The 17,660-nt window shown below is 40.6% G+C and overlaps 1 protein-coding gene across 8 annotated transcripts in view; it reads right to left on the reverse strand.

Annotated features, from left to right (window-relative positions):
• Nucleotides 1-201: 201 nt before the first annotated feature.
• KLHL15 (kelch like family member 15) overlaps nt 202-17,660 on the reverse strand; it is a 29,479-nt gene continuing 12,020 nt past the window's right edge. For all 8 annotated transcript variants that reach the window (XM_083501961.1, XM_083501962.1, XM_083501955.1 and 5 more), the window contains one exon: nt 202-6,424. In XM_083501961.1, the coding sequence (XP_083358087.1) occupies nt 5,315-6,424 (1,110 nt within the window). In that variant the 3' untranslated portion in view covers nt 202-5,314. The remainder of the gene's footprint in view (nt 6,425-17,660) is intronic.

Raw genomic sequence — 17,660 nt, forward strand, 5'->3', positions numbered from 1 at the left:
TTTATTTCAAGGGGTCTACACTGAGCATGACACAGCAGGATATTGCCTGGTAAAATGCAATGTTAATCTAGTGTCCATTTTAACATAGTCATTTGTGCTTGCTTATCAACTGGGCTGAATGTTTTAAATAAACAGTAGGTCAACCTGCTTGACCCATAGAAAAGAAGAACTTGAAGTATAATACACAATGGACAAAGTACCTTAAAGATTAAAAATATTTTATTTACATTTTTATATATACAATTTTTACACATTAGTTTAAAAACAGAATAGAGTACATATGCATCACTGAACATAATGCATTCACAGCATGAGAGAAGTTAATGTTTGGAAACAGGTGGGAAGAAAAAATGTTTTTAGAAAGTTAAAAAGGACAGATCACAGAATTTCATAGCAGCTCTGGGAACGTTCCTGGAAAAAGTACCCCAACACGCACATTTGAGTTTGTGTATATGTTTGAACAAAGTACTTCCATTTGATTCAGCACAGTTAGAAGATAGCCTTCCAAGTTAACTTGTCAAGACCGTTGTTCATGAAACCTCTGCCAACTCATTCAGAACAACAGTAAAGCAACAGTAGAATTTATGCCATATAGGGATATGCCACTGCAGCCTGGCAACCATTTCAACAGGAATGCAGAAAACCTGTGGCTCTCCACATGCTGTTAAGATGCCCAATCTCCATCAGCCCCAGCCATCACATTTTAATGATCAGGGTTTGTGGGAGTTGTGCTTCAACAACATTTGCAGACTCATGGTTTGCTTTACACTAGTACTCTTTTCCAGACTTCCAATGGCATTAATATTAATAGTAAAGATTACCAGTTATTGAGATTATAGCTGGAATCCTGATCCTAACTCAATACTATAATTTTGAAAAGTCCACCAAAGCAATCCAGAATCATTAATCCAGATTTCTGTCTGTTTTTCTCTTTGCTACACTATTTGGAACAAAAACTGCCACTGATAAGAGATCACACTATATGAAAACTAAGATTTTCAATCCCTATCACTTTAATGATACAGTACATATTGTTTTACAGAGACATAAGCTCACCCTTAATTGGCTTTTACAGTTTACACCATCTATGGGCAATCTTGATGCTACACTGCCCATTCTCCAGTTCAGAGTTCACAATGTTTGTTCTCTCCAGAATAAAAGTATTCTGAACATTAGCAAGTTCCGTGACCGACCAGGATTTAATAAGAAAGTATTTCTCCCTTTAACTATTATGAAACAAGCAAAAAGACTTAACAGTGATAAGAGTTCTACAGTATCATCCCAATTATTGTTTTTTAAGTTGGACCCCATCCGCATGGTTTCTAAATGACTTAGTTTCTAGCAGTGACTAATGGCTTAAGCAGCATCATACTAAATAAGTCTAGTTTTATGTATGCTATAACCTTCCAATTCTAGCTTTATCCTTTTTCTCAGCTACCATGCTTGGGGGGAAAGTTGTGTCAACACAAACACTGCTTTATCTAGGCTCAAATTATGATTGCAGACCTTTTCATCTATTAAATGGTTGGCTTATGCCGCTAAAATGCTAGAGTCAACTTTTCCATTAGTATAAAATATCTGTAAACTCATTGGAGAGCCACTGGTCCCTTAAAAAGCATTAGGAGCAGCCACTTCTTTCCCAGTTTTGTTTCCCTACAGTTGATGTACCCCACATGCCCTCCCTTTCTACTGAAACGTATGGGCCATACATATATCTTTACAGTCGTACCTTGGTTTTCGAACAGAATGTGTTCCAGAAGTCATTTCGACTTCTGAAACGTTCAGAAACCAAGGAGCAACTTCCGATTGGCTACAGGAGTATCCTGCAGCCAATCAGAAGCCACGGAAGCGGCACCGGATGTTTGGCTTCCGAGGCAAAGTTTGCAAACTGGCACATCTACTTCCAGGTTTGCGGCATTCAAGTTCCAAGTTGTTCAAAAACCAAGGTACGACTGTATAATGCAGTATACTTAAGCTCATGTTAAACAAATTCCTTTCAGAACCTGAGGGCTTAAGTATGTGTTGGATTGTGGTTACTGCCTGTATGGAGTTTTTATGTTTCATGCCCCTTGTTTTGGCACCAGTTAAACAGGTAGCTGAAGCACCAGTACAAATGAAAACCATTGGGCTTAAACAAAGTATTGAGCCTTTTTTAATGAGCCTAGACTAGTCTGCCTGGTAATTGACAAATTCTAGTCCATAATAGGAAATGTGTTGAGAATCAAAGGAAAAAGATGCAAGGAACTGATGCCAGAGAACTAGAATTTTGAACTAAAGAAAAGTTGGTGCATCCTTTTCTCTTATAATAAGCAAACAAACTCAAGTAATGCACAGACGTTCTAAGAACATACTATTTGTTTCTGGCATCATAGGCAAAGTCAAGATAGTAGGCTAAATATCACTGACACACACTCCAAGTTGACAAATATTTCTTAACCTTATACAAGAGAAAAGAATACCATTCTTTAGATTTGAAACTGGCTTGATTTTGCTAGATGCTTGGTTTTGGTTTTTCAAACCTGGTACATGGGGTGATGATAATAAAAACAAACACATACAATTAAACAAATCCAGTGTAAACAAGATAGGAATCGAATAAAATAAGGCTGCAATTTGATGCAGACTTACTTGAGGTTAAGCCCCAATTCATTAGGGCTTCCAATAAAACATGTATGGAATTGGGCTTCTTAAACAGTTGCACTAGGATAGAATGAAGAATAAAGGGTTGATAACCACAAGCATTAGAGATTTCTAAACAGGTTAAAATATTCTCCAATACTTTACATTTAGTGAATCATTTCAGACCTAACTTCCTTTTATGCTGAAAGCAACAATGAAAACCAAATACCTAGTTCAAGTCAGAAGCTGAGAAGTGGCACATATGCAAAGCAATGACTTCTAAATCTGCACATTTGGTCTTCGTCAAAGGTTGAGAAACCCGGATAAATCATTTTTTAAATGCTCATTTGACGCCCAGGCTGATTCAGATGCACAGCAGAGCACATGGTATAATCAGTTTCATTATACACGATTGTGTGTTTGAAAACACTCTCGCAACAAAGTGCCTGTGTTTACTTTTGCACGTGCAGAGATATTTTGGCCCATTTTACGCATAATGCTAAATCACTGTTTAGTGTTGCATGCGTGAGCAGCAGTGAGCCTTGGACGTCCTTCAATGGAAACATTTTTTAAAGGTATTAGTTCTCTGTTCCAGGAACACTGGTATTTTTTTAAAAAAGGGATTATAAACATGGGTTGATCTTGACTTTATTGAACAAACCATAGATCAAGCAAACCAGATTTCCCCCAAGTTCAGTGCGGAACTTGGGTTCATTTAAAACCAGAAGTGAAAGCTTTTGATTTCACTGGTCATGCTAAAGATGATAGGCGGAGAATACAAGTGAGGCCATGGCTTATATGGGGGGGGGGGTGTTGTTTAGGAGAGAAGGGTTGGGCTATAACTTCTTCCCGTACGTGCTTGTTTTGTATGCACAGGGAGACACATCATGTGAGATTGTGCAGCTTAGATCTTGATCCATGTGTCAGGAAAAAAGACAGAAAAATGTTAAAACATTTTTGGGTAGACATTTACATGTTTGATGCAGAGTAGTAACACCACTTTGGAGCCTATGTAATCCAGGAGCTGAAACACGACACAGTCAAATGTGTCCGTTATGGAGGTTTCTAGCATGCATAAGCTTCAACTCCCAGAATACGAAATGAACTACATGTTCTACAGTGATTTCCAGTTCATGATACTGGAACAAAATGGTACAGTTAATTCCTCCATGTTTTACACCAACAGTTGGACTTGCATTTCTTCTGAAGCCACATTTTAGCAGTTTGCCAAGCATCAGTGAGCCTTACATTGCCCAGGCAAGATTGGCTCATCTCCATATTCCACAGGCAGCTACTGGAACTTGAGTATTTCAGCTCAGAACTCTGTTCAGATTTATTTTCGGTGATACGCAGATAGTTGTCTAATAGTTAAGAAAGTGACCTCAACAAGATACAATTGCTCAACATCCTCAGACCTCCATACAAGTATACTGTGGAACCAGTGGTTATTTTCTAAATTTGCTTAAAAAATAGAAGTTTGCCTAACTCGGCATCTTTTGAGCCCAGCAGCTCAATCAGTGCAAAGAACTGTACAGCTGCAATGCTACTGCGATAAACACCAACTAAAAAGCTCTACCATCCTTCAAGAACAGCAGAGGCAGTGATTGTTATAAACATTTCTGATTTGTATTTCTAGAATCAAGTACTGAAGACTATAGGTTGGGATCTGACTTTATAAACAACAAAAATGGTAGCTTCGACATTTTTATCACCTGGTTATAAAGGAGTTCAAGTGTTACTGAATCAATCAGTATATACCAAATATAAGTTTACATTGAGAAGAACGAGGCCTCCAGTTACCAACAAATTTAAATACATGAAAGGGTGCTATTAGGAGCTAAAATTAAACAGATATAGCTCATATCTGTCCACTAGTTAAAAATAGACTCTTCCAGCTGCACATAAAAATATGCATTTCATTTTGATCTTACAGTGTATGCATGTATGTATATATATAGATATATTTTATTCACAAACCACAACGCAGACAAATGCAGCCTAGAATTTATTTTAGTAGAAAATCTTCAGTGTTCTTTTTTTCAAAAACCTATTTTTTCAGCAGACTTACTGGAACTACTGTACATTAAAATAAATTGAATAGAAATAGAAAAATAAATAGAAAACCATTTTAAATTGTCACTGATATCAAAATGAGGAGTGTCAAACCTGATTGGGAGGAGTCATAAATGGAAATAAAAATAACATTTAAACAACAAGTAATTACAGGAACAAATTGAAAGGCCCCTTTCACTGCTACATTGGAAGTCAGGCTCTGTTCTAGTAAGGCTGCTGAATTTTATCCTGACAGTTTAAAAAATAAAAATGCACAATACATAAATGCTTTTGACCCACCTTGCAAACAGAGTGTATTCTAGTGCATCCTTAAGCATGTGTTGTCTTCACTCATACAGAATGGACATAGTATATGGGGTTAAAACACATGAAATGGAAGAACAATTTCCCCTCTCAAAACACAGTAATAGCATGTAAAAAATAAAATCAGTATGAAACCACAGGTATTAGCATTCCTAATAAACTTGGTAGATGCATTCCCTGTACACTTCTTTTTTCTCTTTATTAATTTAAGTGGCATATTACACAAGACACTGTTTTCAGTGGGCTTAAATCTGCTTTCCCTTACCCCAGCCCTCCATCCCACCAAATTATAAATAGTTTTGTTTTGTTTCTTTAAACTTTAGCTGCAACGTCTAACATGTTCCAGCACATACTCAGGAAAGTGTAGGCTACAAACTTGTAAGCCATCTAGCTTGCAGGGCATTCTTGGGTATTCGTCTTCTTTCCATTTATTATCTTCAGGATCAAAGGTGAGAATTGAATCACTGTAGTGACCATTATAACATAGGCCCCCAAGAACCATTATCTGTTTTTCCAACACAGCTACACCATGACCACTTCTACCAATTGGCATAGAAGCCAAAATAGTCCACTGATCACTGTCTGGGTCATAAACCTCTGTAGAAGGGCACCCTTGAGACTCAAAAGAGGCCCTCAGAATTACACAGACGCCTCCAAAAACATAAAGCTTGCCATTATAAGAAAGCATCTTGTGAAAGCATCTTGCATAATTCATTTTGCATTTGTTTTCCCAACAATTAGTCACCACTTGAGTCCTCCTTGTTCGCTGCTCCACAGTCCCTTCTTTACTGGGATCAAATACACACACCTGCTTAGATGTGGACGAGGATGTGATTCCGCCTGTGATGTACAGCTTGTTACCAAGAACAGTTCCTTCATGTCCATATTTATTGACTGGATAGGGATCCACAAATTCCCACTTATCTTCTGTGATATCGTATCGCTCTGTTGAATAAAATGTCTCATCTCTTGTCCTTCCGGCCACTGCATAGATATATCTTCCAATAACACCAACAGCAAATTCTGAGCGTGGTACAGACATATCTGCCATTCGTAACCAAGAATTTTGTCTTGGATCATATCTGAACACTTTGGAAGAAGCATGAAATTCACCATCTGGCCCCAACTCTTCCCCGCCCAATAAGAATACAAAATTATTAACAATAGCAAGGCAGTCTGGTCGTAACGGTACTTGTGGACCTTCCAACTCCCACCAGACCCTTGGTTTGTGCAGAAGAAGAATTTTACTATTTACCATGCTGTGTCCTATCATTCCTCTAAACACTGCAGTCTGGGGTTTGGCAGAACGGATGCGATTTGATTTCATTTCCATCAAAGGCTGCTGGTGCACACTATGGAAGTAATTCATAGCTTGCTCCACCTCATGCCGCAACTGCCGGGAATAACGATAAAATTCCGATGTTTTCACCTAAGGACAGAGCAAAACACACGTGTGTATTGACCAAGGAAAACAGTAAGAGGAAGAAATCTATGCTGCCTAATTTTACACAATTGAATCATGAGGGGGAAAACATGACCTAATCACAGCAATAAGTCCCATAAGTCCAGCAGAGCCTGCTGAACCTTCTGACAAACTGCACCTCTTATTCTGTCACTTTCCTATCTAACTGCCCTGCCTATGTTCAACAAAACTCATAACTAATGAAATATTTTTTCTTTTTTGCATCTGATTGATTGTTCCCAGAAAACTTTTTAACTATTACCTTGAGATGTCTGGCAAAAAAGGATTAAATAGAACTTGCTTTTTCCATGGCAGTTTTTAAATGCTTAGAATCCAATTCAGGTTTAGATAGCCTCTTGCAGCCTTTCTCAACCTGTGGATCCCCAGATGTTGGTGAACTACAACTCCCATCACCCCTAGCTAGCAAGGCCAGAGCTCAGGGATGATGGGAGTTGTAGTCCAACAACATCTGGGGACCCACAGGTTGAGAACTGCTGCAAGGAATTCCACTACCTTCCTAATGCTCTAATGCTTACTAAAGTCCTTAAAGGCCATCAAATGCTGAATAGCTCTTTCAGTTAATTCCTAGTGGCGTGCCAGCAAGCCTATGCATTTCACAGTGGGCTTTTGTCACACTTGCAAACAAATCAGCAAGCATATACCTAATGGTTGCCACCGGTTCTGATGTTCATTGAGCCCAACAAGCTTTGGTCACACAGCTGACTGCTTTAAGGCAGGAGGAAAACTGTTGGTTCTACCTTCCAAGATCTATAGGAAACTTTTGATAAGTTTAACAGCAAGGCTACATATTTACACCAAGAGCTTTTACCTTGCTGCTACAGAACAGACTTTCACAAGAAAGACTTTATTTGCTGCTTCTAACAAATAACATGCAAGTGACATCCTTAAGTGACCTTTCACCACTGCCTCATGGATGCTGTGATCTTACACTCAAGGAAGTTATGCATTAACAACCACAGTCATACTGATCTTAACGAAAGAATCAAGCTACCAAACCATTTAGAGCTATGTGCATTTCAGTCATATACAAAGAGGCATCAAGATAAAAACATGCTCTAACAATGACCACATTTTAAACCTTTGTGACCAAACGCTAGCCCCGTTTTCTCTCAATTTTAAATACATATACAATGGAATACCATATATTCACATGTTTGGAAATCAATGTTAGAAGTACCGTATTATTTGCTCTATAAGACTCACTTTTTCCCTCCTAAAAAGTAAGGGGAAATGTGTGTGCGTCTTATGGAACGAATGCAGGCTGCACAGCTATCCCAGAAGCCAGAACAGCAAGAGGGATTGCTGCTTTCACTGCGCAGCGATCCCTCTTGCTGTTCTGGCTTCTGAGATTCAGAATATTTTTTTTCTTGTTTTCCTCCTCCAAAAATAGGTGCGTCTTATAGAGCGAAAAATACGGTACTTTATTTTCCTGCAACATCAAATGAAGCCATAGTAAATAGATAGTATTTTTGTTTCAATTTTAGTGGTACAATGAATGACCTGTGAACAGAAGTTTGGCTGTGAACACAAGACAGTCATTAGACTAAGAAAAAATGTACACTGGGTTTATCAATAGGGTTACGAACCTGTACTAAATACTGCTTTACTTTTTTTTCCTTGTTAAAAACCAAATCAGAAAACTAGAGTAATCTGATCAGCTAGGTTTATTGCACTATGAAAGTTTCTAGAGTGCATTTGATTTTTACAGTGGAATTTAGCACACACACTCTTGAAATTACTTCCAAAAAACTTTGCGGAATGAATTTTTCTCTTTCATAATACTAGAATGGAATTGGTAGGAGACTCAGGACAGACAAAAGGTAGTACTTCACATGACACATAACTAACTTATTAAATTCACTGTCACAATGTATGCCAGTAGTCATTAAAAGATTAGAAAAAATATTTAATGGCTAAAAGTCATGATGGCTATATATTGAGTACTGTATGCTAACTAGTTTGCTAGGAGCAACAGCAAGTTCCACGTCCTAGAGGCATCTGGTTGGACAAAGTGCATTTTCTTGATTTTATTAGTTTACTAATATAATCAATTTTTAGTTTGTCAAAGTTGCATGGAAAACATAACAAAATAGTAGCTTAGGCAAAAAGTTACCACAATAGAGGACATGTAAACACACGCAGCAGCACACATTTTGGATAAAGCAACTAAAAAGTTGAATATAGATCCTCAAATCTTCATCCTTTGCAACTGAATAATGATTGGCAGTTCAAGTAACATAGGATTAGTCAACATTCACATAAATTTGGCAGAACTTACACCATCCCACTCCACAAGCTGTAACTAACATTAAAGAACATTTGCATTTCAAGACAACTTGCTCCCACAGGCTACAAAATAACAACTTCCTCATAAAATCTAATACTTCTGGAAGTATAAAATTTGGAGAAATCTCCCTTTGCTATCAGTAAAATGAAAGTCAGCTATGAATCCTCATTTTCAACCTGGTTGAATTTGTTTTCAACATGACAGGCTTCTCTTAGGACAAAAGTGTTTTCTACCTCATATCTTAATTGCCATTTGTTAGCAAAGGCTATTACTAGTCTAGGCTTGTTCACGCATAACCTCAGAAACATATTTCGGGCCACAGGTTAGCCACACTGAGGATTCCTTCCCCACCCTCCCATTTTATTACATTGAAGACAGCAGCTTGGTATTCAGCTAAGTTTTACTCAGTGTTGGCCCATTAAAATTAACAAGCATTACTAAGTTAGGTCCATTAATTGCATTAAAACGTAACTGAATATCACCCCTTCCTTCTCAATAAATACCATTCCAAAACTTTCAACCTATCTCCTATCCCTGCATTTGTTGTTTCACTAATTGGCTGACTTCTGTGACTGACAGCTATTCTGATTCACAGTTCTTAAAGTACAAGAACAGGCCAAGCTGAAGATCTGTGAATAAACATCTTCTGAGTAAATAACTGGCACAGGCTTGGTGCAGATGTAACACAAGCCAATTTAACCTTAATTGAGACTTGTAGTGCTTCATCTCTCCCGTTGGCATTTCTCTTGTTCTTTCAGTTTGGGGACTAACTAAATTCAGTACTACAAGTAGACCTACGTTTTCCTTACTATAGTTTAAACAAAAACTCAACCTGATACACTGGTTAGAAGCAGGTTTGCAAACAGTGGCTTAGTGCCAAGTCTGCTGCTACCATAGCTCATTCTGAAACTGAAAAGGAGGATTACCCATGCAAGAGGCACCGGCGCCAGGTATATGGGGCGCTGGGGGCTCCAGCCCTCTCAATGTTTTGAATCAGGGGACCCAGCCCCAATATTGAGGGGGCTGATACCCCCCGCTGCTGCCAGATGCCCTTTGTGCACCCCAGCCCACACTCGGGAGCTGGGACAGGGCTGGGATGAGCAAGGGGGAAGATCGCCCTCCACACGTCCTGACCCTGCTGGGTGCATGCAGCCGGGAGGAGGTGGAGCTTGGAGCCCAGCACCGCACTCCGCCTCCTCCCCGCCCAGTGCTGCATCATGGACGCGTTACATGATGCATCACATGATGCCCTCCCCCATGTAAGTGGTAAGTCGGCGCCCCTGGCAAGAGAGGAAGGAAGAAGTCCATGAATCCACAATGCATTGTTGTCCTAAGAATGCTTCAACTGATTGGGCCTTGTTATGAAACACCTGTTGTTTGGAATTCAGTTACACCCACTTCCAGCAAGTCCCCCCACTTGCTATGAAACCCTGTTATACCAACTGTCAGGGACTAACTGTTAGGTGATACATGGAGGTAACTACAAAGATAGGCTGGATAACTACACAGTTTTGCATTGTGGATGCAGTCTTTTCATTCCAGGGAACACCCAACTATGAAGTAACTTCCATACATATAATGCTCTTGAGCAGGTTACTTATTCTAGAAGCTGAACTCTAAAAGAGAAATATACCAAAGATTAAATCATACACTATTCATCTAATGCCTTCTTTGCCGGTACCAAAAAACAGGAGAAAGCAATCCAGGCTCGAGATTTTGCCTAGACTTATTTGATACTGACTTTTTAGAAAATCACCACTGCCACACTGGGTCCCTATTTCTATCAACTTCTGGCTTTTGCATCTAGCCCGTTCTCTCTTCATCCCACCTTCAAATAATCCTCATTCATGTAGCGTTTGCATTTCCTTGAGAGTTTTCCATACTGCCAGGGCAAACAGGATTTTGAGAAAGGACTGGAGACTATATCCAAAAGTTGCTAGAAGCTGGGACTGTGTGTGACAGCAACAGATCACTAGCTGAGGAACAGCAGTAAAATAAAAAAGTACAAAACGTTTGGCCACTGGGAGAAGAAGCTCCCTCTCTTCTTTTAAGAACTAGGGCAGGGACACAAGGGGTTATGTACATGTAGGCCTGGAAGCATCTCATTAAGATACTATGCTGTGAACTGACACCAAGACAACTATATTTTGGATACAGACTAGACTAATAAATACAGGTGACTCTCAACTTACACAGGGGTTATGCGTAAAGCCAAAATCATTTATAGTCAGAACACACTGGATTCAATGGCGAAGTAGGATTGCCAAAGTAATTTCCCCCAGAAACTCACCCCCTTCTGAATTTTTTAACTTTTTTTTGTCAAGCGTGTAAATCTGAATGTGCACAAGTTAAGTACATGTAAGTTGTGAACTGCCTGTAATATAAATGGAAACAGAAAATATGGATGAGAAACACACATATACTGATCTAACATAAAAAGTGAGCAGGTCCACAAAAAGAATAATGTATGAAAAGCAAAATAAGGTTTTAAAGATACATCAAATGTTTGTAACCAATGACTACAGTACACAACAATCAGAATACAACACATTTATTTAATAAATTTCAAAAGTGTGGCATTAGGGATAAGTGTTAGAAAATATACGTGTCGTTCTTGGTTGTTTAGTTTGGTCTTTAAAGGCTTCTATTTCACTCTATTGGCTCACAGAACTTAAGTCTAAAGCTAAGAAATTATTTAACGCAGCTTAGCATGAAAATACAAATGTATAAGGCTGGACACCTGACTTAAAAACCTAATTTTAAAATCAACCATATCATTAGGTTTCTTCTAATGCATATCAGTATCAAAATGTACATGGATTTAAACATTTTGCATATTCTTTTGAACAACTATTTTAGTCCTAATACAAAGAAAAATGCCAAACTGGTATGACAGCTTTACTTGATGGGTCACTGTTACAGAATCTTATATAACCCTATCTTCCTAATGAAAGTTTTGTGCTTGTGGCAGGTGATAACAAGTGCAGTGATTACACAAAGGTACTGACACTTTAGAACTTCTGTTTAAACAGAACTCTGTGTACAAGATAACACAGGCTGTGTACAGCCATCAGAGGAAAATGCTATTGAAAATGTATTTGCTTTCTTAATATAAAGAAGAAAAAACCCTTCTACTTCGTAATTTGGCTGATCCTTGTTTAGTACTAGGCACCAAGAGATCTTCCCCCTCCTCTCAGCTAGGATTCCACCCATGTACAGCTGCAAAGTCAAGGTGGTATTCCACCTAACCTTTTCCTCTCCTCTGTTTTCCCATTTTTCCTGCCCCATACTGATGAGCTTCCTAGAATCAAAGTTTGCCCAACTCTTGAAATATCATATCTAGACCTAGGGGAAAGTTGCCACTGCTTGGGTAGTCTTCCTGAATGAGCAGCTTTGTTCCTGATTGATTGAAACTGCAGTCTGCTCTCCTAATAACCAGCTTCTCCAAAGGTCTCTTAATTCCTCAGGGAACCTTGCCCCTGTAAAGAATGCAGACCTCATTCCAGTGCACAACAGCCAGTCATTGTAATGAGTTTTGTACTGTTTCTAAATGTTTTTATATGGTAGATATCCCTGATGTTCTGCAAGAGGGAAGTATATACAGTGGTACCTTGGTTCTCAAATGCCTTGGTTTCAGAGAACTTGGAACCCAAACACTGCAAACCCATTCCAGTTTGCGAACTTTTTTCAGAAGTTGAATGTGCTCCGTTTTGAGTGTTACACTTCCAATTTGAGTGCCACACTTCCGTTTGGAGTGTTACACTGAGGTCTATCTGTTTTTGCTATTTATTTTGCGTTTTTGTGGCTCTTTTTGTGTGTGTGACTGTGTGGAACCCAGTTCTGCTACTCATTGATTGTGTGACTGCAGCACATTGGTCTTGTTAGATAGTAAAATTCATGTTAAATTGCTGTTTTGGGAATTGTTATTAAAAGTCTGAAACCGATCAATCCATTTTGCATAACTTTCTATGGGAAAGCGCTCCTTGGTTTTGGAACGGACTTCTGGAACGGATTAAGTTTGAGAACCAAGCTACCACTGTAAATACATTTATAAACAGACATTTACCATCTCCCACTTCTCTGTCATTGGAGAAAACCAAACCTAAAAGGGGAACAGTATTATACAGTAACTTTCCAAGCAGACTGAGAATTCAGCTTCCTGCGATAGAACAACTCAGGCCCCAAACACCTGAAAACCACTTCCTAATCTACAGACACACCTGGGTGTTGGCAGGGGAGGCCTCATTGAGCTGCCCTCGGAAGCTCAGAGACAAGGTAGCCCAGGAGAGGGCATTCTCTGCGGCAACCCCTAAGCTGTGGAAATCCCTTCCCACAGAGGTGCATCTTGCACTATTATTATACAGCTTTCTGAGAACGCTGAACAGGTGCCTCTGTACCCTGGCTTTTGACACCTGAAATGTATATTTTTAGAATGATCATAATATAAATAATGATAATAAATACAGGAGTGCTTTAAGCCCCATAATAATCAGAGTTGTCTCTTCCAACAAAGAGGAGATGGAACAGAAAGAGAACTGGTACTAAAGGCCCCAGCAAGAGGAGACTCTTTTCCATCTGCCGCAAATGACAGGAACAGCTGAAAAATATAAAGAGCCATATCGGAGCTCATTTCTACTTCTGGAGCACATCAACCTAGATCCTCCATTGATTCCATAGGAATCAAGAAAGAAAAGGGTAGGGTTAACAATATAAAATCAAGGGTAGAATTAAAAGCATAAAATCAAGTAACACCTATATTTCTAATACACTTTTGCATTTCTGATTTTCCACAAAAGAAGTCATTGTGTGCAATTGTGACATTGGACCTCCCGCAAAAGTCCATTTTCTGCAGGGGATTAAGGGGATCCTCAGGTGGTTTTCCCTCCCACTTGCTCCACAGGCAGGAATATACAAATTAGACAGATCTTACCTCAAGGAGAGAGGGTAACACCTCCAGCTGACAAGGTAATTCAGCTCCGAAGAAAGTATGTTAATCTCAGACAAAAGCACTGCATGCCATGGATACAAAAGGCAAAAGGCAAGAACTGCAACGCTTAAGGAAGAGGAACATCCAATTAAAAAAACCCAATACAAAACTGAACTGAGGAGAATACTAAAAAAACCCAGCATATAAACGAATTTGTCCAAGCTGCAAGGAATAGCCGAAACTAGCCTAGAGTGGGTAGGATCACCTCCATCCCCTGAAGACAATGGACCTTCATTGGAGGTCCAATGTCACAATTTCCTGCCGAGGTAAGGAATCCTTGGATGGGATGCACCAAAGCTACTGTCAGGTGGAGCCAGCTGTGGACCCTACCCCTAACTAGGGAACCACCTGTTGTAATACACACCTACTGAAAGAAGCTTTGGCAGATACATAGATATTGATCCTGCAATGTCTCACAAAGATAGACAGAGGAGAGTAGGTGGCTGCCCTACAAATATCCAAAGTCTCAAAGATAGCTGAAGCAGAGGCACTCCTAGTGAAGTGAGTAGTGACCCCAGCCAGCAAGGCCGAATCAGAAACCACATAGCACTTGGAAATGCATCCTGTCAGCCATCTGGAAAGTGTAGCAGCTGAAACCTTCTTTCCCATGGTCTGTGGCTGGAAGGAGATGAACAGGGAGTTAGACAGGCAGGATTTGTTCTCTTTAGACAGACATGCAGTGCTCATTGTTAAGTCCAGAGCACCATTCCCTCTCCTTGTCCAATCTAGGATGGGGACAGAAAGAAGGTAAGATGACATCCTGGCTCCTTTGAAAACTTGAGTTAAAACGTGGGGACCAACTTCTGCATCACTGAATCTTTGTGAAACAAGAACAGTTGCTTACATGCTGAGAGTGCCCCCAGTTGTGACACTCAATGTGCTGATGTAAAAGCACTTTCCAGAAGAAAGAAGGCCGATTTCAAAAAGCTGAAGGAATTACTAGGTGACATCCCATCGTCAGACATACTCAAAGAGAAGGGAGTCAAAGATGGATGGGAGTTCCTGAAAGGTGAAATATTGGGGGGGGGGATGCAGAATTCCAACAAGAAAGAAAGATGGGAGGCATCTAAAGAAAACAGTGTGGCTACACAAAAGAGTTTACAAATGGGCTGAGATTTAATAAGGGCATGTATAAGAAATGAAAGAAAATCATGACGGAAGAGCACAAAGGTGGGCCAAAGCTTAGAATGAGATCAGGCTTGCAAGAGAGGGTAAAAATAATAAAAACGGATTCTTTGGCTATGCTCAAAGCAAGAGGAAGAATAAGAAAATAGTAGGCCCTCTACTACTGAGGCTGAGCGGTGTAACCCCAGAACAAAGCACACTGAAATCCCATATCATGTGAAAGATCATATTCAGCAAGGTCTAGTTAAGTTCCAATACTGTTCTTCAGAGTCTATGCTGGCAGATATATTTACAAAGCCTGTATTTGCAGAAAAGAACAACTCTGCAACTTTTCCATTAGGTATCACAAATTGAAATATTTCAAGGCAACAGCCCAACAGAAGGGGTGTTGGTGTAATTTGGGAATATATGTGAAATTGCACAAACTGCTTGGTCAGTGTTTTGAGTTGCCGTTTCTCTGCAACTGATTTCTGTTAAGGGTTAGGACGTCAACTGTGGTGGGCCTCTTGAAACAGCTCAAGGCTACCGGCCTCTGGCATGACTCAAATAATGTGTGAACGTGCATTAGCAGGTATAAAACCAAGGCTGCATTCAGAAGCAATGTGGTGTGTGGTGGTGGTGGAACTCTCCCAAAACTTGGACCTCTCTGTATATTTGGATCTCTTCAGTTTAACCTCTAAGACCAAGTTACTGTACTTAGTAGAATAGTTTATGATGTACCAGCATCTCTTAACTATGTCTGAATTGTCTTGTGTCTTGAAGCAATAAAACATTTTACACTGAACTGTGTGGGCAAGTAGCTTTCTTCACCATCAATTCTGGAAAGGCTGACAATGGGAAAGGTAGAAGACTCTTGAGTTTTGCTGGACCACACTGGTATTGGTGTGATATAGAAATGCTATCAAGGAAGCCCCTAGCTGATAAGATGCTCCATGATGGTATGAAGGGTTTCCATTCTGAACCTGCATTTCTGGATGTGCCTGTTCACCCTCTTCAAACCCAGTATGACCCTGAAATCTCCCTTCTTCTTTGGGAATATGAAGAATAAATATGGGGTAGCAGCTGTAGGGGACTCTGCTGGGGACAAGAGCTCTATAGCACTGGTGGATATGGGGTGCTGAATGGCTGCTAAGACCAGATGGTGTAATTTTCCTTTTTGGATCTTGGAGAAATCACAAAGTGGTCATAAGGTAAGTAGGCAAAGTCTACAGCATACCCTTCCCTCACAGTTTGCAGAACCCTCTGATCTATTGTCATCTTTCTTCAACAAAGGAAGAACTACTGCAGACAACCCTCAGCTGGAAGTTCCTGCAGCTGACTTAGGGAGTCCGGACTGAGTTGCCTTCTTTCTTCCCTGCTGACTCTGTCCAGAGCCTCTGGAATTGGAGAACTGGTTCTACTGTTGCCTGGGATAGAATCTGTCCACCCCACTGGTACCGCTGGCATCTGTTGTCTTTAGAACCATAGGCACCCATGGAGGGCTGAAAGGAGCTACACCCAAACTGACACCCCACAGCTTTTTTTTCTTATTCTTAGTTTCCACCAAGTACAGCTCCAAGAGGTCACCAAACAGCCTGCCCCCTAGAAAAGGGCCTGTAGATAGATTAACCTTACACTTGGAATCTGTGTTCCACATCTTAAACCATAGGTATTTCCTAATAGCTACACTGACTGCCATGGCCCTTGCAGCATACTACATGGCATCTAGGCCATCATCAGCCATAGAGGCAGCTGTCTTCTCCAGCTTTCAGATTCCCTAGAGAAGGTGGGAGTTATTAGCCAGAACCTCCTCCAGAAGTCTTCACCCCTTTTAGGGAGGCCCTGGCCATCAAGAGTGAGGCTGTGGCCACCCTAATTTCCAATGTAGTAGTTTCATGGGCACACCTCAGCAGGATCTCAGTCCTCTCTTATCATCTGAGTTCCTAGCTAATTTATCTGTGTCCTTGGCTGCCATTGTCCTTGCTGGCCTCCTGTGGCGCAATGGGTTAGTGTGTCTGGCTGTCAATCAGAAGGTTGGTGGTTCAAGTGCAACCAGGGATGGCTGTGGGCAGAATTCCTGCACTGCAGATGGTTGGACTGCACAATCTTCCGGGTCTCTTTCAACTCTACAATTTTATGGTTCTGTACCATCAAATCTAAACAGGCACCCAGGAGGAGGAATTAGTTTAGCCATACTATCAGACTGAAAGGTATAAAGCCTTTTAGGCCCATTCAGCTGGCAGAGCCTTCTTGAAAACAGATGGAAATGTTATCAAATGAGATAGGAGGGCTGGATACGTTTCACTTCAGAGGCTCCCTCCTCCCACCCCATGTTCTTAGGAGCAGGGATCTCTAAGATATGACTTGCCTTTTTAAGAGGGCAAAATCCTTGGTAGAAAACAAGCAAGACAAAGGTGCAGAAAGCGCCTCCTCCTCCAAGCTGGCTGGTAATTCCCCCTCCTCCTTATTGGAAGCCATGGCGGACGCAGCGGCTTCATCCTCCTCTAATTCACCCACAGCCGATCACAAGTCCGAAAGCTTGTTGCCTTCTCTGCAGCCCCTGCCTGGCACCACCAATCTGTGGCTGCTGAGAGGAGGCTGAGGCAGAGGAATAGACTGCCTCAGCTCCCTCTCTTCTGGCCCAGCATTTTAGTGGCACCAAGATTTCCTCTTCCAGCTGCCCAGAGGTGGCCCTATACTTGCAAAGGTTAGATCACAACTTGGATTTGGAAATGGCTGCTGCAACACTACAGCCAGGAGAGGAGGAAGGCAAGGAATAGCTCTCCGCCCCCAAAACAGCAGGA

This window comes from Podarcis liolepis (genome assembly GCF_965112155.1).
Source record: "Podarcis liolepis genome assembly, chromosome: 4".
Taxonomy (NCBI): domain Eukaryota; kingdom Metazoa; phylum Chordata; class Lepidosauria; order Squamata; family Lacertidae; genus Podarcis; species Podarcis liolepis.